The sequence below is a fragment of the Pleurotus ostreatus genome (assembly GCF_014466165.1).
Source record: "Pleurotus ostreatus strain PC9 chromosome Unknown scaffold_4, whole genome shotgun sequence".
NCBI lineage: Eukaryota > Fungi > Basidiomycota > Agaricomycetes > Agaricales > Pleurotaceae > Pleurotus > Pleurotus ostreatus.
In genome coordinates this window covers 1,272,314-1,295,685 of record NW_023503159.1, presented here as the reverse complement: position 1 = coordinate 1,295,685, position 23,372 = coordinate 1,272,314, and the positions used below count along the sequence as shown (strand labels likewise).

General features: G+C 50.9%; 5 protein-coding genes across 5 annotated transcripts; 1 reads left to right on the top strand and 4 right to left on the bottom strand.

Moving 5' to 3' along the window:
• Nucleotides 1-8,002: 8,002 nt before the first annotated feature.
• On the bottom strand, nt 8,003-10,504 carry PC9H_006249 (uncharacterized protein; the record flags this gene model as incomplete). Its single annotated transcript, XM_036775800.1, has 10 exons — nt 8,003-8,064; nt 8,128-8,316; nt 8,378-8,490; nt 8,544-8,726; nt 8,785-8,934; nt 8,994-9,149; nt 9,217-9,486; nt 9,537-10,003; nt 10,056-10,134; nt 10,197-10,504. The coding sequence occupies 10 exons, from the start codon at nt 10,502-10,504 to the stop codon at nt 8,003-8,005; spliced, it is 1,977 nt and encodes a 658-aa protein (XP_036631819.1).
• Nucleotides 10,505-11,654: 1,150 nt separating this feature from the next.
• PC9H_006248 (uncharacterized protein) lies at nt 11,655-13,653 on the bottom strand (the record flags this gene model as incomplete). Its single annotated transcript, XM_036775799.1, has 6 exons — nt 11,655-11,702; nt 11,757-11,924; nt 11,980-13,083; nt 13,139-13,182; nt 13,244-13,424; nt 13,498-13,653. 6 exons carry the CDS (start codon nt 13,651-13,653, stop codon nt 11,655-11,657), a joined length of 1,701 nt encoding a protein of 566 aa, XP_036631818.1.
• A 180-nt stretch (nt 13,654-13,833) lies between these two features.
• Nucleotides 13,834-15,319, bottom strand: PC9H_006247 (uncharacterized protein; the record flags this gene model as incomplete). The annotated part of the gene is made up of 10 exons (XM_036775798.1): nt 13,834-14,119; nt 14,170-14,289; nt 14,346-14,389; nt 14,450-14,497; nt 14,551-14,715; nt 14,769-14,782; nt 14,836-14,928; nt 14,975-15,064; nt 15,105-15,137; nt 15,190-15,319. 10 exons carry the CDS (start codon nt 15,317-15,319, stop codon nt 13,834-13,836), a joined length of 1,023 nt encoding a protein of 340 aa, XP_036631817.1.
• A 227-nt stretch (nt 15,320-15,546) lies between these two features.
• Nucleotides 15,547-16,302, bottom strand: PC9H_006246 (uncharacterized protein; the record flags this gene model as incomplete). The annotated part of the gene is made up of 5 exons (XM_036775797.1): nt 15,547-15,681; nt 15,734-15,801; nt 15,855-15,956; nt 16,016-16,145; nt 16,201-16,302. 5 exons carry the CDS (start codon nt 16,300-16,302, stop codon nt 15,547-15,549), a joined length of 537 nt encoding a protein of 178 aa, XP_036631816.1.
• A 984-nt stretch (nt 16,303-17,286) lies between these two features.
• Nucleotides 17,287-23,314, top strand: PC9H_006245 (uncharacterized protein; the record flags this gene model as incomplete). The annotated part of the gene is made up of 10 exons (XM_036775796.1): nt 17,287-17,403; nt 17,451-17,954; nt 18,051-18,761; nt 18,817-21,952; nt 22,004-22,284; nt 22,336-22,512; nt 22,564-22,689; nt 22,739-22,946; nt 22,999-23,126; nt 23,174-23,314. 10 exons carry the CDS (start codon nt 17,287-17,289, stop codon nt 23,312-23,314), a joined length of 5,529 nt encoding a protein of 1,842 aa, XP_036631815.1.
• Nucleotides 23,315-23,372: the final 58 nt, after the last annotated feature.

Here is a 23,372-nt window from a genome sequence, read left to right as displayed (position 1 = left end):
TGCGAAGATAATGTCTGACACTCAGTGCACCCAAGCCTTAGGAATTTGAGCCCATGCAAAGCCCTTGGATTTGGTGTCAAGGGTGGGGTCCTGGGTAAGCTAGGATACGGCAAAATCAACAGAAGCTGACACTGATCATTTACCGCCACTGAACTCTACACGTGCGCACCGGCGTACGCAAGTTTGCAAGAACCCAATTCAGCAGCTGTGCACCTCTTACTATGTGTCACATTTATTTATTATGTGCTTAGAGAAGGATGATAATGAAGCTGAAGCAGGAGGGCAGATTATTTTTGGTTTCAAGTAGCCAAACTGCAATGAACTTTAAATGCACCAGAACCTTTGAAGCAGCCTCCGCATCTTGTATTATCGAAATTCAAAGACTGATTAGGCCAACCGTGATTGTGGGAAATGCGCCCTTTTCCTAAATAAGGAAACGGCGGGAGCAGGACGCAAACCTTTAGAACCCAAGCGGTCAATGTATCCCACAATGTCGCTGTTACCACTGAGGGCCTTAACCTACAAATCTCGTAAAATTCCAAGTAGTTTGTGTAAGGGCAACCTCAAGATGGCCAACAGCGCAGGCCTAGCAGAGGGAGAATCCAAAGATATGAATAAGACTAACTACAATACATGAGAGGGCTGCTCACCTAGCAGAGGGAGAATCCAAAGAGAACAGGATAAGGATTCTCCATGCTAGGAAGCAAAGTATATACTGTAGTAGCGTGAGAGGAATGCAGGATAACTGTACAGTACACCAGCCACAGGTCCGAACGAATATCACAAGGTATGAGGAAACATGTGATAATGAAGTGGAAGGGGAATGTACAGGAGTCGTGCCAGCGACCTGGGGAAGTAAGAGCAAAGAGAAATGAAGCGGGGAAGGAGGACAGAGGTAATCTGGACGAGCCCCAAAGTGTATAGACAAGTCCCAGCGAGTCTGAAGTGTCTGAAGTGTCTGAGCAAGTCTGAGCAAGTCCGAAGTGTCCGAAGTGCGGGAAGACTTTGGAGTCACCGGACGTGACTTGGATGCAAAGGAAGTGGGCAGAAAGGAAGTGGAAAGGAAAGGGAACAAAAGGATGTATGTAAGAGTCTGTGGGACGAAGGAAAAGAGAAAGGAACGAGGAGGAAAGCAGAGGGACAGGGGAATAGCAGAAAATAGGAGTGTCCCCTTACAGCATTGGTCAAGGCTCAGGATGACATGAAGCGCTACTATGATCAGTGTCGGACTCCTGCTCCGGAGTACCAACCAAGTGACAAGGTCTGGCTGGACTCGTCGGACATCAACCTTGCCCAACCCTCCCGGAAACTTGGACACGCACCACGCGGTCCTTACAAGGTCGTCCAGAAGGTTGGCAAGGCAGTGTACCGGCTCCAGCTCCCTCTGGGCTTATCCTGTCTCCATCCTGTCTTCCTGTTATGGTTCAACGTTTCTTTTCTTTTTCAACTATCTCTCCTTATCTTATCAGGCACGTGATGTATTACTCAAGCATAGTTACTTACGATATGCTACTTACATCATCCGGGCCATCTTACTAACAGTCTCAGTCAGCGCCTCACCGCTACTGCATGGGCGCAGTCAACAAGCGTCATACCTCATGCAGCTGAGCTAACCGTTCCATGGAAAGACGGTAGGATACAGCATGTAGATAGACATGAGGATGTAGCATGTATAGTAGTATATAAGTACCCTAATAAACACCCAGAGACATTAACTCGTTCTCTTGGGATCACCACTAGTATTAGTGCCTAAGTCAGTGTCTTCGTATTCGCTTCTCACCTCGTTACTCTCAAATCTACTACTTCTCACTCTGATTCTTGTTGGGTCTGTGTACACTCTTGTAGTGTATTAGTGTCGCCCTAACACTTCCCCATGGTCAAACTCTCTCCCTTCACTCCGGACCCCATCCCAAGTAGATGCCCTGTCGCTCCACCACCTCCGCAGCTCGTTGACAGAGAAGAGGAGCATGAGGTAGAAGAGGTCTGGAATAGCAGACGGTTGTAAATGTATTGACCACCTTTTCCCCTATCCCCTGACTACGCGATCACATGATATGGCTTTCCCTATATAACGCGCATACCTTACTTACAGTACGCTATCTTCCGTACCCCCATCATCTCTCATTTGCAATACACACACGCTGATCCTCTCATCTCGTTTTCCACTTGAGTGTTCGCACCTCTGGTGCGCTTCCACTTTTTTTTTGAGAACGGTCAGGCCCTGGCCTTTACTGTTTATTAAGGAATTCCTTGCCAGGACGTAACGACCCTGAGACCCCAGGCTTCGCCCCAGTTTTCCCATTGGCTCCCATACCTTCCCACACGCCCACGACTTCCCGCAACAATCCCTGCCTTACCTCGTTTCCCCGTTATCCTGCAAACTGCCTTCCAGGTCATCCCCGTCCATCCCAGTGTCTCTGACAACGCGCAGTCAAAGCTCGACTTCACGCCCTGCATCAAACAATAGCGCTCGCCGCTCTAGGACCAGATCTGCGCCTGTCTCACCGCCTACTATCAAACGTGCCCGCTTCCGAGTGGTTTTGTCTACACCTTCCACCAAACTCTTACTTGACCAGGCGCATATAGTCACCGCTGGGGCAACAGCTGAGCCCAGTCACCCTGAAAATTGCCGCCCTCCTCAAATTCCTTCGCCGTTTCAACCGCTATCTATCATGGGTGTCCGTGCAAAGATAGAGCAGTCTGCTCCCAACTGCCCACCTACAATGGGTGAAGGCGATGTCGACGCCGCCCTACTTTGGGATTGGTTCGTGAAATGCGAAAATTACTTGCGCCACAAGAATACGGCGCCGGCCGACATGGTGAAGACAGTCGCGCACGGCATGGGTGGTGTTCACGCTATCAGATGGCTTGCCGCCTGCGGTCCTTCTCTTCACAAGATGGATTGGGACACATATAAAGAACAGATGAGAAGTATTTTTCTTCCCGCTGATTGGGAATACACTACTAGGATGTCTATCCTCCGCATGAAGCAGGGTTTGAGGCCCTTTATCGACTATGCCTTGGACGTCATGGGCAAGAACAATCTGTTGGCTGGTACCGACTCATTCATGAACAACGACTTCATCCGCGATGCCATCGAAGCTGGTATGGAAGCCGATTTGGCTGTAGAATGCCACCGAGAGAATACGAATAGTGTTGTGGCCTTCAAGGGTTGGATGGATGAAGTCAAGCGCTTGGACGAGAAGCGACGACAGCGCTTGGAGGAGATTGTGAAGGAGTTCGCTCGGCTGAGCGTCAAGCCCAACGCCGGGGGCGGTTCGGGAACGAATCGTGCGCCCTTGAAGACCTTCGCGGCGGCTAAACCTTCTAATGCTGTGTCACATTCTTCTTCCTCTACATTTGTTCCTATTCCTAAGCTGCTTGACGAAGAGCGTAAACTTCTACAGAATAACGGTGGTTGTTTCAAGTGCCGCAGATTTTGGACGAACCACATTGGCCCTCAATGCCCAAACCCACCGATCAATGGCGCCACATACAAGACAATCACGTCCATGCCCCCCCGCCCTGCTGGATATGTTTCGCGCGCATCTAGTGGAGGTAGAGTTGCCGTGGTTGTAGAGTTGGACAGCATCACTGGAATTGCCGAAGGGGAACTAATCAACCTCAACGGAAGTGCTGCCGGAGACGACGCGAGCATCGTCGGGAATGTCGCAGCTGTTTTGCCCAACCTACAATCATCGGTCATCGACATGGGCTCACCGGGCTATTTGGACGATGAGTGCGCCCCGTTTTCTTGCTCTAACCTGTTCTGGTCTTGCCATCTGGCATCCCTTTCCCTTGCCTCCTCGCCTGTGTTGGTTAAAGGACTAATTGATGACGGCTCATCCGTAGTACTTATTAAGGAAGCCATTGTCAAGCGTCTACAACTCCCGATCCTCACTGCCTCAAGTCCTTTTCAATGCAAGGGTGCCTTCTCCAGCGACGGACGCGCTCTCTCTCTTTCCTCTTTTGTTAAAATTCAACCTGTATCTCCCGACGGTGTGTTCTCCTCTCGGCCTCTTCGTGCCTTCATTTCGCCTTCGCTTGTTACGGACTTAATTCTCGGACTACCTTTCTTACGGTCGAACTCCCTTGTTGTTGATCATGGCGCAAACTCGTGTATCGTTAAAGTGGACAATGAATGTTCATATGACATACTTCATTCCTCCACCTCCGTGCCTTCTAAGCCCACACCCCTCTGGTGTTCGTCCTACCTGCGGGCAAGTGAGATCCGAGCTGCACGACACAGGAATCGACCAGCCGTGGCCGACACTTTGTTGGGCCCCGAGATGACAGCGCGGCTCAAGGGTAGGTTCGCTGCCCACCCCGCGCGTGGCCAACGAGGGGAAGAGGACAGTAATATTGTTGCTGCAATTCGGAGCCGTATTGAGGACTTGAATGCGGTGGAGACTTACCAGGAACAGCTGAAACGTATGGACACAGAGATGAAGAAGAAGTATGGCGATTTATTTCCAGACGACATCCCTCCAGTCCACCATCTCCCTGACACGACCTACCACCGTTTTATCCTCAAGGACGCTCATAAGATTGTGCGGAAGCGCGAGTACGCTTGCCGTCGCAAGTGGCAAGATGCGTGGCGGACCCTCCTCAAAGGCTACATCGCCGCTGGGCGTATGCGTCCCTCTGACTCTGAGTATTCCAGTCCCGCCTTCCTGGTCCCAAAAGCCGACCCTACCGCGATGCCTCAGTGGGTGAACGACTATAGGGAGTTAAACAATAACACAGTCGCCGACAAATTCCCTCTGCCTCGCATCGCCAACATACTTGCTGACTATGGTCGGGGTAAGATCTGGGGAAAATTAGATATGACTAACGCCTTCTTCCGAACGAAGGTACACCCAGATCATATCAAGTATACTGCCGTCCGGACACCTTTCGGTCTCTACGAGTGGGTGGTCATGCCCCAGGGGTGCCGGAACGCGCCTTCGACACACCAACGGCGAATGGTTGCTGCTTTGCGACCATGGATAGAAAAAATTTGCCACGTCTATCTCAACGACATAATCATCTGGAGTGCGACACTCGTGGAACACATCTGCAACGTTGAGACGATTTTGCAGGCCTTGCGCGAGGCGAGTTTGTTTTGTTCTCTGAAGAAAACCTCCTTGTTTTGCACTTCCATAGATTTCCTGGGACACCATATATCAGCTGATGGCATCCAGGCCGACGCCTCTAAGGCCGCGAAGATCTCTGCCTGGCCCACGCCGAAGACGCCCTTGGACGTGCGTCAATTTTTGGGCCTGGTCCGGTACCTATCTGCTTTCCTGCCACGTCTCGCCGAGCTCACGGCGATCCTCACGCCGTTGACAAACAAGGTTGGTGCTGGTGAGGATTTGGTTTGGCGAACGGAGCATCAGCAGGCTTTCGACAGCATTAAGGACCTAGTTGCCTCCAGGGACTGTTTGACGGTGATCAACCACGAGAACCCCGGGAAGAACAAGATTTCCGTGACGACGGATGCTAGCAACTTGGGGACGGGTGCTGTCCTGTCTTTCGGCCCTGACTGGAAGTCTGCACGCCCGGTGGCTTTCAAGTCGAAGCAGCTGTCTGCGGCGGAGAAGAATTGGCCTACACACGACAAGGAGCTCTTGGCCATAGTCTGCGCCTTGCACAAGTGGCGCAACGACCTTCTCGGCGCCGAGTTCGAGGTGTTCACGGATCATTGCACTCTGGAGTTCTTTACAAAGCAACGCGATCTCTCAAAGAAACAGCTGCGTTGGCAGGAGTTCCTTGCAGATTTCAACTTCACCATTCGATACATCAAGGGCGAGGACAACACAGTCGCTGATGCGCTGTCGAGGCAATTCTCGGATGAGCCAGCCGTCGTCGCGCCAGTCCTCCAAGTTTCTACTGATAAGGAATTGCTAGACGCGATCAAGGTCGGCTACCACAACAACGCCTGGTGCCAGAAGTTGCTCGCCGACGGAATCAAAGTCGCTGGCATTAGCAAGTGTTATGGCTTGCTATACGCAGCTGATAGGTTGATCGTTCCTCGCATTACTCATGTACGTGAAGCTATCTTCTGCCTCGCTCACGATTCTTTAGGCCATTTCGGCGCTACAAAGAGCTACAAAGTGATTCACGACTCGTTTTACTGGCCAAATATGTGTCGCGACCTCGAAAACGCGTACATTCCCGCGTGCGTGGAGTGTCAACAGAACAAGGCCACGACGTCTAAGCCGGCCGGCCCCCTGCACTCGCTGCCTGTCCCCGATGGCCGTTTCCAGTGTGTCGCCTTAGACTTTGTGGGTCCATTGCCCGAGGACGAAGGCTTTGACTATCTCCTGACCATCACAGATCGTTTGGGGGCGGATATCTGTCTCATTCCATGCAAGAAAAATGTAACGGCAGAGCGCGTGGCAGTGCTCTTCTTTGACAACTGGTATTGCGAGAACGGTTTGCCAACAGAGATTGTCAGCGACCGAGACAAGCTTTTTGTTTCGCGTTTCTGGGTGGCCTTACATCAGCTGACTGGGGTCAAGTTAAAGATGTCGAGTGCCTTTCACCCTCAGACCAACGGGTCAAGTGAGCGTACGAATAAGACCGCTATCCAGTGCCTCCGCTTCTTCGTCGATCAACAACAAACGGGCTGGGTGAAGGCTCTGGCGAAGGTTCGCTTCTCGATGATGAACACCGTTAACGCGTCTACCGGCTTCACTCCTTTCCAACTGCGGCTCGGCTTGTCACCCAGGTTGATTCTGCCTATCGTCGACGTCAAGAACGGGTCATCCTTCGTCGAGACTACGGCAAGGGACATGATATCAAACGTTCAGAAGATAGTGGATGAGGCTAAAGATAGTCTACTCGCAGCTAAGGTTTTGCAGACTATCCAGGCTAATACTAATAGACGCCCCGAGCCCTCTTTTAGTGTTGGCGACCAGGTGTACTTGTCGATGTCCAACCGCAGGAAGGAATACATGCACTCGGGCGATGACCGCGTCGCTAAATTCATGCCGAGGTTTGACGGGCTGTATAAGATAGTTGCTTGCCACCCCGAGAAGTCCACTTACACTCTTGACATGCCCAATTCCCCTAACGTTTTCCCCACTTTCCATTCTAGCCAGCTGTGTGCTTGTCTTCCAAACAATGGTAACCTGTTCCCGTCCCGTGAATTGGAGCGACCCGACTCCATCACGACGGAATCGGGTGATGATGAATGGTTCATGGAGAAGATTGTGGACGAGAAGCATGGACGCAGAGGTCAGGAATTCTTGGTGAAATATCGGGGCTATGGGGACGAAGAAAATTGATGGTTGCCAAGGCGAGATGTCAAGGAGCTGGAGGCCTTGGACGTTTGGTTGGAGGAAAAGGCAAAGACGAAGACTACAACACGCAGATCAACAAGGAAGTCTTGGTCGTTCGCGGCCGGTATTTTGGACGCGGTCTTTGACCTGGTTGACGGACGATATTCGACGGGATCTAGTCATGACGAAGATGATTCGCCGGACTCTGACCTCGCGGGGGAAACTCTTCTTCAGAGGGTGGTCAAGTGTAAATGTATTTACCACCTTTTCCCCTATCCCCTGACTACGCGATCACATGATATGGCTTTCCCTATATAACGCGCATACCTTACTTACAGTACGCTACCTTCCGTACCCCCATCATCTCTCATTTGCAATACACACACGCTGATCCTCTCATCTCGTTTTCCACTTGAGTGTTCGCACCTCTGGTGCGCTTCCACAATGTAGTCGAAGCTGAGGATGCGGAAGTGAATGAAATGGATTTTATATGTGATCGAAAAAGGAAAGGGGTTGACTATATGTAGAAAGGAGACTAGCGCCTGTGCGCTTTAACCGTTGAGTATGATCCAACTTCAACATGTTACAGTATACTCGCTAGTTTTAGAATCTCCAAGTATACACGCCTGATTTCCATGACTATTAAATTGCTATCATGTGCGCCGATGAAACTGCAACTGCCTCATCCCCTCAACCACGAAAATCAAACGAAAATCCACAATAATGGTAGACAAAAATCAATGAGCCTTGATGGTGTTTGCGAGATGAGTTTGTGACTCGTATGATTGCGTAGTATGGGCTTCACAGTGGCAGAAACATTAGTTACGGTCTACAACTTAGGCAGTTATGCCGCGAAGCTCACTGATCTCCGTTGTTTGGTGGTTCCTTATGTCGTTGTGCCCTGCTTGGCCACCAATCGCCGATTGCCCTATCGGCCCATAGTAATTATCCCCACCCGCGCCGTGCGCGACGGAGCTGATGTGATTGTTGGTGACGTTAATGACGAAGTTGACGGGCTTGGCTTGAGGTGGCGGTGATCGCTCAGAGTCACCTTCAACACAGTCAGCTTGTGTCAGCTTGAGTACAGACGGCCCTAAAGTCGTCCCACCCACCGGACTGAGAAGTTATTCGTTCCGCCATTTGGATAAACTGTTGTAGCATCATCTCTACTCCAACATCTGCTGATTCTTGTACGTGGGCAGCTGGTCCAGCCGTATGGTTTCCCCTAAGAGTAGAACAAGTTAGCGGCGTAGAATGAACATATCACTTTCACCCTACTTTTGGACCAGACTAGTACCGTGCGGGGGTTGCTGTGCTCTTGCCTCACAGGTAGTCGCATTTGAAGGCTCATTGGGGGGTCGTGGAGGTAAACTTTCTCCTCCTCCCAGATTTGCTAGCAGCCTTACTGCGTTGATATCCTGATCTGTTGTTCGTGGGTCTGGGACTAGATCAACGTGCTTCCTAGCATTAAGGGACAACATCAGCAATTTAAGGGGGGGAGCCGTGACAGTAATCTTACTCCAGCAATAAACTGCTTGAGAGCTCCTGCGTGGCATTCGCCGAGCTAAGTGGCAAGTCTTCACGCAGGGGAGCTGGCGCAGGCTCCATGCCCACACTCAGCGCTCGGACAATGGATGCCGTTTGTGACTCAGCCACCCGAATGGTCTGCCTGCAAAAGGAATGGAAACATCAGAATTCTAGATGCCTCCGCTGTGAAAGAGATCATACTCCGGGACTACACGGTGAGCAGGTGTCTCCGAGGCTTTCGTCAGATCCCCTTCATCATGGGGTAGAGGAATTAAATCAGGGGGCAGCGCCTCGAGTGGCGAGGGTTTAGCGACGACGGCGATGTCCCGTCCTGCGTCCCGCGTATTGACGTTCGTGCTGGTAAATCTCCCAGAAGGATGAGACCGTCAACCGCGACATAGATATATCAAGGAAGCTAACTTACTCCTGAATCTCGCAATACGTAGACTCCTGCACGATCTCAACCTCCGTGCGGACCCATGCCTCTTTATCCGACGCTTCAGGTCTAGCCCTCTCGTCCTTGGGGACGAGAGGGGAGGTCGGTACCGCTCTGTTCTCCTGCTCTCTCATCTGTTCAACGTTTGATGCCTCTCCCGTGACAGGAAAATGAGGTAGTCCAACGTCTCCAAGTGGCCTGTCTTTGCTGACGGCCTGCTCATCAATATTTATTTCAATGATCTTGTTATCGAGTGTCCTATAGAGCAGTCAGGGGTGACAAACAATTCGTGAGGGAAGTAACGCCACCTTTGGAACAAAAAGGACTCCTGGTTACCCTCTTCTAGGGTGGCCGACTGAACCTTCCCTTTCCCTTCATCGAGGGGCTTTACGAGATTTTCATCACCAGTTATGGCGGGGTTTACTTTGGCGACGGGGGAAGATACCACTTGAATGGTATCAAGCTCCCTGGTTGACTGCGGCGAAGCCAGCATACGGCCTGGGCTACTGGGGGTCGAGGATGAGTCATATATCATTTCTTCCATATTGCCATTCTCTATGGGCACTTCACGCCCACTATCTGGATCATCTGGAACGCCAGAGAGCGACAAGTGGAAGCTTGTAACGGAGGTTGAGGCGGACGTTAGAAGCCTCATTTGAGCGGCACCTCTATGTCCAGCTATGGTGCCAACATTGGTCAAACTCAAGGATGCTTCCGGCCGGGGCGCCTGGTTAGCGCCCGCTGGCTCAGCGAAGGGAGGCAAGGAAGTGTTAGCCTATCGAGATAGTCTGAGCACGACTGGACGTGGTGAAGGAGACGGTACATACATAGAAATCATCGTCTCCTGAGGATTTTGCAGAGAAGAATGATGCATTATCGTCGTCAGAGTCGTCCTTGCTTCGCGAGCTAGATGAGAACAACGAAGATGAAAGTAAGAACCTATCCCACTGAGCAACGAGCCACCTCACTGTATCTCTGCCTGTTGATCGAGGCGGTTCCCCGTAAATGAAAGAACTGCAGAGGGCACTGACAAAGTCCCATTATCTTTCACTGAAATCGCGTCGCCCACGGTACCCTGGGCGGGCTCATTAGGCGTAGATTCAGCAGGGGCCAATTTTTTCCCCCGGAAGGCGGCGAACACTTTCTTCAGCATTCTAAGTTTCTTCGGTGCCTGAGTCTCTTGTGACTGGGAAGTTGCTTCCTGGTTGACGAGATCCGAAGAGCTACTGTGGGCCGATTTTTCTCGATGTTCACTTTCTGACGTCGTTCGTTTCATGGCGCGAGGATCGTCGCTCCTTATTTTATTAGATTGAAATAGATCTTGACGGCCAGGTAGCCTGAGGTCAGCAGTCGCCGCCCCCTCCAGGGGGTAGCGTCCTGGGCTTGTAGTGCTGTCAGAGGCAATTTTTGGCACTGTCGGCTGGGAAAGCGACTTCGCAGGGGATGCATCTGGCGTATACGTAGTTAACAAAACTAGCTCGCCCACGTGAGGGCCATCAAGAGCTAAATCATTTTCAAAATCAGCAGTTGGCCAGACCGAGAGCATTGGACGGATAACCCACTGATTGAGCGAGAGCGGCGGTGACTATCATTGAAATCGGCGTTAGACTGGGCTGGGAGAGAAGTTTTGCGCTCGCGGTCTGGAGAAGCATGTCGGGGTGTTTGCCCAGATGATGCGAACATTCTGCTACGACCGCCTGACCAGATGAAGTGAATGGCTGAGTCCTTCTGGGACGTAAACTACGATCCCACCTTCATTAAGCCCCTTATTTTGGATATCCTCGCTCATTTCCGCAAGAAAGCACGAAGAGAGTCACGTCGGGGGGGATGAACAAAAGGAGGCGATATCGATCAAGAGGGTCGAGAAGAGAGGAAAGGAAAGGGCTATTGGAGGATCCCATAGGGTCTGGATTTAAGTACACAGCCTGTTGAATCCATAACGCCCAGGCGGTGATAATCAACCCGAGTAATGTTTGGAGAAACCGATGCGTGAGTATTCATACACCATGTTAGCTATCTTGAGAGTGTGCTGGTAAGGGGGAGTATACCTAGAAGGTAACTTAAACGCTCAAAAGCATCTGAGGAGGCCCCATGACGCGAGTTCTTGACAGACCTCATCCACATCGTATAGCTTTGTGAACCTGAAAGACGGTCAAAGAATGTCGCTATAGGTCGCCATTCATTAAGGACGGTCCAAACTTTCCGGGTGCTGAATTGCCCCGATCGGTCCATGAAGGGGCGGGCCCCGGGCCACTTGCGCAGGAATATCGTAGGTGAGAAGACATCACGCATGGAAGGAGAATGCAATGCGACAGGGGAGACTATGATAACAGTGGTCATCAGCATATGGTAATACAACAAGAAGAACAGCAATGGATAAATAGGCGTAAAAAATTTGTCCCATTTCGGTCCGCGTTGACGTTACCTCAAGCCTTCAATCCACCTGCATGGTATAACAATCCCATTATCTTGAACTAAACGTCTGGTAAGTGAGGCGATGCCAAGATATCACGCTATGCACGGCGCACCTTCTCCTCCTCACTATCTGCGTACATAGACCACGGACCCTCACCGTCGCTGAACTCCACAGCGAATGAGAAAGGAATAGCCTTCAGCTCGTCGAAGCCTTCATCCCATTCTCTCAGTGCCTGAGCTCGACCACGAAGCACAGTTTCGTCAGACTTGTTATTCATATCCTAAAAGGAAAACACCGATCAGCTATGGTCCATATGGTCCGGATTGAGAACGAACTTTTGGATCGCGATAGAATGCGACGGAATTCTGAGAGAACTTGTAATACCGGCGCTTCCAGGTCAAGGAATCAGCAGTTTGAAGAGTAATCCAGCCAGTAACTATATTCTCGTCAATATTCGAGTTATCTCGCACTCGTTTCTCAACCATCTTGATCCGTTGCCACTTCGCGTCCCACTCCCGTCGCTTCGTTTCGGACTGTCTTCGAGCGGCCTCTTCCGCCATGATTGCTTGCTCCAATCGCCATTGTTCCAATCGACGATGCTCCTCAAGTCGTCTCTCTTTCTCCAACCTCCTCTTCTCCTCCATAGCAAGCCGCCGCTTTTCTTCCGCTATCCTCTCCAGTTCGAGTTTCTGCTGCTTAACAGCCCGAATACGCCGCATCTCTTCCTCCATCTCCCGTCGTTTCCTTTCCTCCTCTTCGCGTTCCAAGCGCCTTGCCTCTTCTCTCTGTCGCGCTCGACGAGCCTGTATCTCGGCCTCCTCGGACCTGGCCCTCTCCATCTCTATTGCTTTCATTCGTTGCGCTTCCCGCCGTTGCTTCAACAGCTCCGACGGGTCTTTGACCGTGACTTTGGCAGCCCACTTCGATGGCAAGGATTGTGTAGGAATGAACGTAGATTGTTGGTGCTCGTTACCATGTGGATAGATGCCAAACTCAGATAGCGAGTTAACGCGTTCCCTGTGAAAGGTCGCTCCCGTCGGTGATGGCAACGCCTGCGTTGACATGAATCGGGTATGTGTGTAAGGATATGAATAGACGCCAGCGTCTTTAGGCGGAGGTGGCGGGGGAGGGTCGTTGCCCACCGGCGAAGAGTCCATGCTCCCATGTCTCTTCCCTCGCCCCAGGAACCTGGAGATCTTGCCAGCGGTCTTCGCGATGGGTGAAGCTGGAGGCGACCGCACCGATTCATCTGTAGAAGTACTGGGGGAGTCAGGCATATCGTAGGGAAGTTGATTTCTGTCCGTGCTCCAGGCAGAGGACTCGGAGGGGCTACGAGCGGTTTGGATGATGGTGGGGGTGTCTACGTGTGTGAGCGCTTGGATAATCGCATGCTGGGTGAGGTTTCCGAGATTGTCTATTGTCAGCGTCGTTTGCCGCGCCTTGAGTGGAAGAACAATGAGTCGCCACCGAACAAAGGAACAATGGGCCACGCACCGTGAACACGGTGCCAAGGCGACGAGAGTGCACAAGGATTCTTGCTGAGTATCGACACCACTGCTGAGTCCTCAACGAGGTGGGTTCAAGGTGGTGGCGACTCACCGCGCTGGACAGCTGGTATGGTGAGCGGGAGGTAATTTATCAATAAATACCCTGGCTTTCCACGAATATCTTCCCGGTAAAAAGCTATAAAGGCCTGGGTAGAGTCCCCAATACTTTGCTTCAGCTCGGTGAGGCCATTGGAGCCTTGGGCTTGAAGTACGAGTTGGTCTCCGGGAAGAGCCTGGATCGTCCACGAACAATTCGAAATTACAGATATCAGATATATCAACTCCAAATTTCCGCAATGCACTCACGTCTAATGGATGGGCTAGCAGTAGCCTTGATTGTTGCAAGCTCAGTAAAACTTGGACAATTCCAGGAACCTGCGAGGCGCACCAGTTTTCTTCCCCACGAAGAATGGCTGCGTATGCCAGAAGACTAGATGATTCCGCGACTCCAGAAAAGTCCATTTAGAATAAGAATAATATACAAGATGAAGGATGAGAGCACAAGAAGAAAGTGTGGTATGTTTGAGCTAAAAAGGTCATATACCTACATCAAGCAGTCTGATGCTCCCATCATGTCACATCCCAATCATAGAACTCGTTTCAATGCATAATGATCTCGTAACATCATGATATGGGGTCTATCTACGGCTTCGCCTTCGCTCCATCTATGGCAGCCTTGCCATCCACCTGTTCGTCAAAGTGGTACATCGGAAGATCCAAGAATACCGTCTGCTTAGTCCACTTGGGAAGGCGCTTGTAGATCACAGGTGGCATCGGGATCAGAATGGATGTTTGGTCCACGTATCGTTTGTAGTGCCTCCATGCGTTCGAGTGAGAACCATCAGCATCTGGTCCATTGGCGAGGAGATAGTATTTTTTGGCCTGAGGCTTCTCGGCAGTGGGTACGCCAGATGCGAACATCAATAATCTGGAAGATGATATTAGCGATGGGAAGATGGCAAGGTACATAGGACCCACAAGAATGTGAATAGAGGAGACACGACGGCACCATATTGAGCAGCTCGCCTCGAAGAGGACAAGTCGCCATTGGTGGTGGGCGACAAGCAAAGGATCCAAATACCCCACCAGCATAACATTCTGTCATGGAGAGTCTATTAACTCGATTGTATAGCAGGATCCTCAAATTCACTTACTCTCCGAAGTAGGGAGGGTGTCGAGACCAACCCCACAACCCTGTCTATTCTCGTGGGTGAGCTTTTGAGCTTTAGATAATTGTACCAACTACACGCGGACTCACCGAGATCGGCCTATCTTTAGGCGAAGAGCTAGACATCTTGTACCTAAACTACGATGTAGGTGTAAGTAACCATGAGCCTAGTCGCACAAGAGGCTAGATACCTTTTGAATATCTGCCGTGGTTTCAATCAGCAGGCCAATTGCCCAGAGGACAATCCCCGCAATGTCACGACCAGTTCCGAAAGCAGGATCATCGCCCCCGCCGTCATAATAGTCAGATATGGCGGGGGAGTTGAGGATGGTCAGTGGCAAGGACACGGTCCATACCTGTGAATCGCATTTCAGCACATATATCGAGGGCCCAGATGAACCATACTAACCCAAACGATTTGACCTAAAAAGATGCATTAGCTAGGAGAGATGGTATGTAAGATGCAGATGGCCTACCGATCCAAAAGGCGAGAAACTTAAAGAAGTGAGATCGAATGTCGTCAAAGCGAGTATCACTACCCGTCTTCAGGACTCGGTACAGCAAGAAACCTTATGAAGGGTCAGTTTCTGTCCACGACTATGTTTGGCCGCGTACCGGCGATCCTTATAGCCCAGACCATCACAAAAATGCTGGCGACGATGTTCCGTATAGTGAACATATTGCACATCATCATTGTGAACAGCGCTGAATGCAGAGTAAATATCATCTCCCGCCCAGCAATCACACTGAGACTCGCCTAGGAGGAAGAAGTTGGAACCTGTATTTATATTTGTTAAGCCAGCGAATCTTACTCAAGTAGCAACACTAACCTCCCGTAAAATCCGTAATCTTGTCGAACTGGAAAGTCCAGGCAATAGCGAATCCTAAAAGCTGGTACCCAGTGGTGAACAGCGCGGTAATTCCAAGGTAAAACGGGTCAAGCACGTATACGGGTGCCATGGTGGTAGGTGAATGAGATGAACTTTGTAAACTCCATCAACGTTTTAACCGTTTATGTATTGTTTCGAAGGACGATCACAGCAATGCATCGGATTGATGTCATTGTGTGCTTGGCGGAAAGCTGCGGCGAAGCATGGCTATTCGAACGCGTGACTGAGGGGCCTCCTGACACTGAATGGTAGGTGTGAAACACGAAGAAATCAGATGTATTCTGTCCTACAAACGGGTCAGAGGTGGGACTTAGTAACCGTCCTTCCGTCTCTCAGTGCAACTAAATCCCAGATCCATTGGTTGATGAATCCTCGGCCTTTTAACTCCTGGACGGACAGATATTTTGCGCCTCTGATCTTGCCCAAGCAAGTCTGTAAGAGAATGATTAAGCAAAAGGAAAGTAGTTCAAGGGATGATGTGTACACGGTCACCGCATTGGCAGTCAAATGGTTGGTCCATGTCCCACTCTGTGCTTGGATAAAAGAAAGTAACTGAAGCAATCCCCTGAGTCAATTTCGCGGAATCAAAAATTTAGAACGCATACGGATGTCCCCTTCGCTGATATCTTGAAGGGCGCGAAGGTGCCATCGTGCAGGGTCTTTGGACGAGAGATCAAACGCGACTGTGGGGTTACACGAGTGGTTCACTAGTGGACGACGAGTTATTGTGAGCTAGTCCTCTCAGCTGCGTGATTTCTCCGCATACCGTAGACAAGGTCTGAATTGAGCTCGATGTTGTCCTCGCGGGCCGGGCCGCATTGAACAGATGTATACGCGCGCTGAGGAGCAGGAGTCAAGCCCCTTAACGGGACAAGAATTTGGCCTGCCTTGAACGACTGTGGGGAAGTAGATCAGATTGCAATCTGGGAAGACAAAATACCGAATACCAACCGCCGTTGCCCGCAAGCATGAGTTGTACTGTCCGTCACGGCTAAATTCGACAATACATATATCTGGATGAGAAGGGACATAGTTTTCTTGGGTTGGCTTCATGGTGAGGAGGTCGAGCGATGATTATCATATCCGCTTGGTGTAACCGTTCTATATACCATCTCTCGAGATCCCTCCGCCGGGGGCCCGTGATTAATCGATTGCCCTCGTTCGGCATTATGGCGCAAGTTGGGGGTGATTGTTAACAGAAAAATAATACGGAAAGTTTAGGCTGTGTTCGTACGCAGACAAATGCCGAATTTGAATGCCTCTTGAGATGTTAAGGTTGATGTCGGAAGACCGCTAGGAGAATAAGGAAGCGTAAGGAGTACTTACGTCCTTCCACCCGAATTGCACCGTCTTCAATGCTCTGACGAGCATAACAGAATGCTATCGGATCAGAAATTCCAGTCTCCTTCGCCGAAGGGGCTTCAGTACTTTCCGTTAACCACTTCCTTTAACTGAGCTTGAAATTTTGAAAGATGGTTAACCGTTTAGGAGACAGTGTCGCGGTGGCAAGCTTGCAAACAATGCACAATAGATCCGCCACCTGGTTCCCCGTCTTAATTATTTTGATTTGTTATCCTACTTCCTCCCCCTCTGACCTATGAGAGACGTCACTTGGACCCGTTGGGTATTCACTTCCAGGTTTCCACGAGAAAAACTACGGACTCGAGTAGAAATTCGCTTCGATAGTGCCAAAACGGTTGCTTCCTTGCGGTGAAAGGTTTGAGGCTCGAGAAAGTTCGACGCGTTGCGTTCGAATTCTCTACGCTCTGTGACTCACTTGCACTCTGGGAGTGTCTGTACCATCCACTTTGAGGCAGTCGTAGCGCCGGCGGGTCCCTAGCTTGGATCCATATAAGTACATGCCGCCCCGCCAGAGTTATGTCACACTAGCCTACTCTATATACGAGATGATGACCTCTTAGTAGTTCGAAGCAAAAGAATCTGAAGACGCGACGTGACGGAGTCACGTGTGGTCAGCGTCACAACATCGAGTCACACTCCTGGCCGTACAATGCATGTTCCACACACGCCACCAGCATGGACGAGGACGAATTCGTAGAAACATCAGATCCCGAAGAGTTGGAGTTGTGTTTTGCGGCATTGAAGCGCTTTCATTCCCCAGACGACTGTGCTAGCCCGCCGAAGCGCACTAAAGTGAGCGAAGTCCCGTCATAACGCCTGGTGTCGCTGACCAGTACAAGTTGTATCACGCCCCCATTTCTGCCTCAGAGCCATCAAGTCAGAATTCTTTTGCTTTCAACACTTGGTCTGAAGCGCAGCTCGTCGTTGCTGATTCACAGGAGAACGCTCTGCCCGATCCTCAACAACGCGAGGAAATCTTGCCTGATGTCAACTCAGCCTCACCGGAGTCACCTGCCACCGATTCCAGCTCGTTTCAACCTGCGAAAGTGGAGGGTTTACCCCAACACATATCGCCTACACGCCTTGACCGCAATAATCACACCGGACTATCATTATCTGACGTCCCTACAAGTCTTGTGCTCACTCCTTGTTCGGGAACTTCTCCAGGAAGCAGTGGTTCTCACGTGCCAGACTATGCACCGGAACAACAAGAGCCTGAACAAATGGAGGCATGTATCGCAAGGTCACTTGCATCATCTCAGAGCCCGCAGTTAGCTTATAGCTCACTCCCCCCTCTGGTGCTATATTCCGAATCTTTGGATTCAGACTTACAAGATGTACCTGTAAGTCGAGAAAATACTCCTGGTACGGAGACAAGTGGATTCCAAAGCAGCTTAGCACTTCCCTCTACTTCCCCTTCTCCGTTTCCTACATCCCAGGCAAGCGAAAACATGATGCCAGCGCTTTTCCCAGAGGATTCCTTACCCGATCAACGTTTGACACCTCTTTCACCTGGTAAACTTTCCAGTGCCCCTGCGTCCGTCCGACCATCCCCCGAGCTTCGGCAACTATCTATTCTGAGTTCACCACCAGAGAACAACAACGACCTCGAGACGAACATCGAGCATGATGCTTTGTTCGCGATCGACCGTAGATATTCACTACGGACGCGCCAGGCCAAGCAGATACGACCCTACGCCTATGATAAGTTGTCTTACAAGCAACAGCTCCGAGGGAATCCCGATGCTATAGTGAAGGTGGTTAGCCCTCGTCATCATCGTAGGCACTCACGGTCTCGTTCCGTAGAGGGCGGTTCAGATCCTAACACCCAAGACGACGAATGGCAACTAGGCGACTCCGCGTCACAATGGATGGATGGACACAAAGGATCTCTGTCGCCTCGTGCGAATCCGCATCCGTCGCGTTATCCTGGGTTTTTACCAGAGATGCCCGATGACGATGAGGATACTCGAGAGCTTGATAAAGAAGCGAAGCGGCTGCTCAGAATGCGCAAGGCCGGGGAGAGGCGTGAGAGGGAGGAGGCAAAGCTAAGAGACGGGATTAAAGGACGTCGTATGAAGAGATTTCCGGTTGACGTCTCCGTATCTGACGATGAAGCTGTTCCAGCTCTACCTGGCCCCTCGCAGCCGGTGGGTTCTACACTTTGCTTCCGTATTACGGTCTTCTCATCGGCTGTAAAACAAGACGCACCAACTATATGATCGAACAACGTCCAAACCTCGATCCCCTAGTGCAATCGCGTCGCTGGACCTCCCCAATTCTCCACATCGCGCCCCTCGAAGCCCGTCATCGGTTGGGAGCCCCGCCGTACCACCCACTAGATCTGACTACGATGCCGACTACCTCAACGACGCCCCCCTCGACTTCCCAATGGAATTCGACGATGGGATCATCCGCAACTCCCGCGATTCGCCTATCATTGTAGGCGACGACGACGGTCCCGATCGGAACGCCGATCCCGAGTCCCCGCCTCGGTCTGACTCCGAGAGTCATCACGAAGCCCAGCCTCGTGGAAAGTTCCGCCTTTTGCGCAGGATGATGCCTGAGGTGTTGGCGCGGAAGTACGAAACTATGGGCAAGCCGTCCACCTCCAAAGTCTCTCGACGTTCAAAGTCTTTTGGTGATGACGATGATGACGGCGACAGCGACAGTGGACCTATCCTCCCTGGGCAGAGCCGACGGCACATCACCCATGGTGCTAGAGAAATCATAGAGATAAAGGGAGACACAGAGAGTTCCGACGATGCTCAAGGTTCGGGCGACGACTCTGACCAATCATCCCTATCCGAAGCGAAAGAATATCGCTCGACGCGCCCTCCAAAGTATGAAACTGCCCACGACGAACACGAAGTCCTTTCTATCTCAAGTGCAGACGAAGACGAGGCAGAGGTGGTTGGCGATGAGGTTATTCGTGCATGTCTAGATGGATCAAATCGCGCGGGCTTCAGAAAGAGCGATGGAAAATCAGAGAGCCTTATTGACTGGATGCTTAACAGACAACGCCCTGCTGGTCGAAAGCCCAAGCGAAAACGTCGGAAGCGTGCAAGACTGGAGTTCTCAACCTCAGGAACTAAAGGCAAATCGCTAAGACAGTCAACCTTATTCGAAAACTTCCAATCTGGTGAGGCGTCCTCTAGCAGTCAGCCTTCGGCTTCAGGCTTCAGACCTAGAGACTGCGCTCCAACGGGAAGACACAGAGTGAAGCCAGTCAACAACTATGAATTGTCTCATATTAGGGTGACAACGAGTCGATCTGGGGATACAGTGTCTCATCAATTGAAGAAGCAAATGAAGGAGAAGGCCGACCGTAGGAAGAGGAGAGGTTTGACGTATACGTTTACCGAGGAGGGGACCCGGGTGACATCCGGTCGACGGAACTCTAATATTGTTACAATCGACATCGAAGACGAGGGTTTTCGTAAAGCGATCGCTCATCGTTGGGAACCTCCGAAACCAGGGCATCCTTTCCAGCCACACCGCATAGTTAAAGCTCACCGACGAAGTACTCTGCCAGTCCCCGAGTACACAGAAGAAGATACGCCTGATGCTGCCCGTGCTCTGGCATACAAGCCTGCCAGATCGCGACGCCGACGTATTGAAGCCGATTTCGGCTTGTACCCCTTGCCATCTGGTCGCTCATTTACCCAACAGTCGCACATAGGGAAGGGGCGGCTTTACGAATTAACAAATGTTCTGTTCGACGGCGCAGAACCTCCCCCTCTACCCAATTACTCTTCGAACGGATTCGACATCGGACCAGATCACTCGGTAGACCAGTTTGTTGGCGTCTTCCGGCGGCTTTGTGATTCATTGCTCGAAGCTGTGGTTGGGTTACCAGAAGACGGGGATAACTTTGACCGTTGGCAAGGCATCATGCACGTAGCGTGCCAAGCAATCTCCTGGTACCGCGTTCGTTCAAACGATGGCAGTCTTTCTTTGAGAAATACAGTCGATACTTGCGTGGCAAGGTTAGCCGACGGCATCAACGACGCAGCTTTGTCGAAGAAAGACTTGGACTCGATGACGTTCGCGGTCTGCTGGTTCGCTATCGAATCATTAGCTCGCGCCGGCCCCTTCCCCGGCTTCAACGAAGCTCCTCCAAATACGTTTCAGTGCGCTTTGTCCCTCCTCGTGCGGCATCTCCTTCGATACGGCTTAGAAGATACCATGAAACCAGTCATGGACCTCGATCGAGAGCTGGACGGAGAACATCGCCTTCCGTGTTACGCTGCTGAATTATGGGTCCATCTGATACATTTGGCGCCCTTGGATTCTTCAGGACAGCCTGCACCGAACCACTTCATATGGGGGTTTATCAGTGATGCCATTCCCGAGATCGTCGCCAATATGTCCAACGTCGATTCAAGCGAAACAATCTGGCAAGTCGTGTTTAGCATATGCGCTCTGTCTCACTTCACCTCTCATGGAATGGCCGTCTCGGCATCTCGACTTCCCGCATACTGGGAACTAGTATCTTTGGCTCTAAAGCAAGTGAAGCTAATAACCGATCTGACTGTGGAGCAAGCACTTTCCCAATCTAGTCTACGTAAGCGCGACGAGTATATCGGTATCATGATTTTGCGATGTCATATTCTTGTCCATCGATGGAACTGGAACCTGGACCGCGCATCAAGCGTCTTAACGCAGATTGCTGAAATCTTTCGCAGTCGCAAATATGCCGACTTAGCACATGAGCGTAGCGGCTTCCCCAGTTTTATGGTCAACAATGATTGGTCTCTCCTCGGCAACGACCAACATGAAGATACAGCTTTCGTCATCTTCCTCAAATGCTTGGTGCGAGGAAGCAAACCAAATCTCGAGGACGGCACCCGCAAGTTGACACCGATGGTTAAGAAATTAATATCCTTGACCGTACCTGTGGGAAGACTTCCTTCAGACAGGGACAGTTTTCTGTCAGAGCGGGAACGGACCATGTTACGGAATAGGTACTGTGCCGCCGCTGTGGCCCTCTACCTTGAGCCCGCAAACGCTTCCTTGAGGATCTCGCAAGCTCGAGCCTACGTAAACGTTAAAACCGTTGACCACGACACTCAAATCATCACCATTCGGGCAGCGATGTACTTCGGCCTACTATTGATGAAGCTTCGTCTACCTCTGGTTGACTGGTGGTCCTGGATTGAAGATATCATGAAGGATCTCCTCCTGGAGTACGAGGCCGCCCAGGCTCGACTATCCGATGATGCTCATCTCGCTCGCGATCGCCTTGTCGTTTCCATTGCAGTTCTTGTTGCGGCCATGAACAAGATAGTGGAATTCTTTCTCGCCGGAATCCAAGAATATCCAGACCCTCTAGTGCTGGGTAAGAACATTCATCACTCACAAGGGAACAGTACTAATCGTATTACCGCAGCCCGGGTTGTACCCCTGACTCGAGGTAGCCTGATCGCGGACCAAGATCTGATTGCTGATCGCTTTCGGAGGCTCCTACTTTCGTTTCTGGAAGCCCGAGATGCTGTAATGCCTGCACCACAACGCCCCGTCCTCGTCACGATAGAAAGTCAGGAGAGTCAGGACGAATATGGAGGGTTCGACCTTGATGTCGAGGACCCTGAGTTTCTGGCAGCGATGGGAGAAGGGGAACAAACAAACCAGTTGCGAGACCACCAAGCCAAAGAAAAAGTTGCAAGTGAAGTAATTCTCTCCGCTTCTGACGTAGACATTCTCATGTTCACCAGAGACTAGATTGTACATTCTCACATAGGTCCTGCCATATATCGACATATGTGCAGATTCTTCTCGAAGCTTGATGGCACTCACACAGCGCAGAGAGATTACGATGGGCTCTGCCTGTGGATAGATTGTTGGATTGGATTTGCCAATGTCGTCATTCAAAGTCGCAAAGTCGAGGGACGGGGAATCGTCAGTGGTTCGATGTCTATTCCTCGAGTTGACTTGACTTCATTATCCTAGCCGTGGAGCTCTTACTTGGACCGTCGCGCAGACTCATGGGGTAGAATTAAAGCAATTTATCTCCGTCGATGGATTGATATGCGAGTGATGTTGAAGCTCCTGAAGACGGATCCTATGGAATACACAGTCAGTTCATCTATGCTGAAGTCTTAGCTTTTCTGATATCTCTTCACAGACCAACAAGGCTCGCTGTATAGCCATTCTCTTTGAATGTTTCGCTGCATCCAGGGTCAAAGGCGAGGATGAATACATCATAGTGCTCTTCTCCTTCGAAGGCTCTACGCACGACCTACTCAGAGACGTGTCACTCGATATGTCCGAAACCGGAGGCACTAACCTATCTCCCCTACAATTTGTAGAATCCCGTAATGACATGTTCGCGTGTAAGTCCGTTCTATCAGGTTTTGAAGCTCCAATTTCTAAGCCTTCAAGCAGCCATTGTCTCCAGTCTCAACGTGCGCTTAAACCGGGAGGCCGCTGGGGAAGTTGATCTACACGCAAACAACCAACACTATATTGGGTGCCTCATATCGATGTTTCAAGCCATGGAGGCTGAACTGCAGGTAGGACCTTATTTCGTTGTCTAATAGATGTACTCACATGAGTCAAGGCCTTGACGGATGACCAGGAACGTCAAACGTATCGTGCTTGGTGCTCTAATGTCAGCAACTCTGTTGAGCGTTGCTCTCAAATACGAGCCGAGCCGCGGTTGGCGTACTGGCTAAACTGGTGCCGTAACTTAGCAACATAGTATTTACGATTTACAAAACGATGATCTGTGTATTTTCTTGTACGAGGGTTATGAGCTG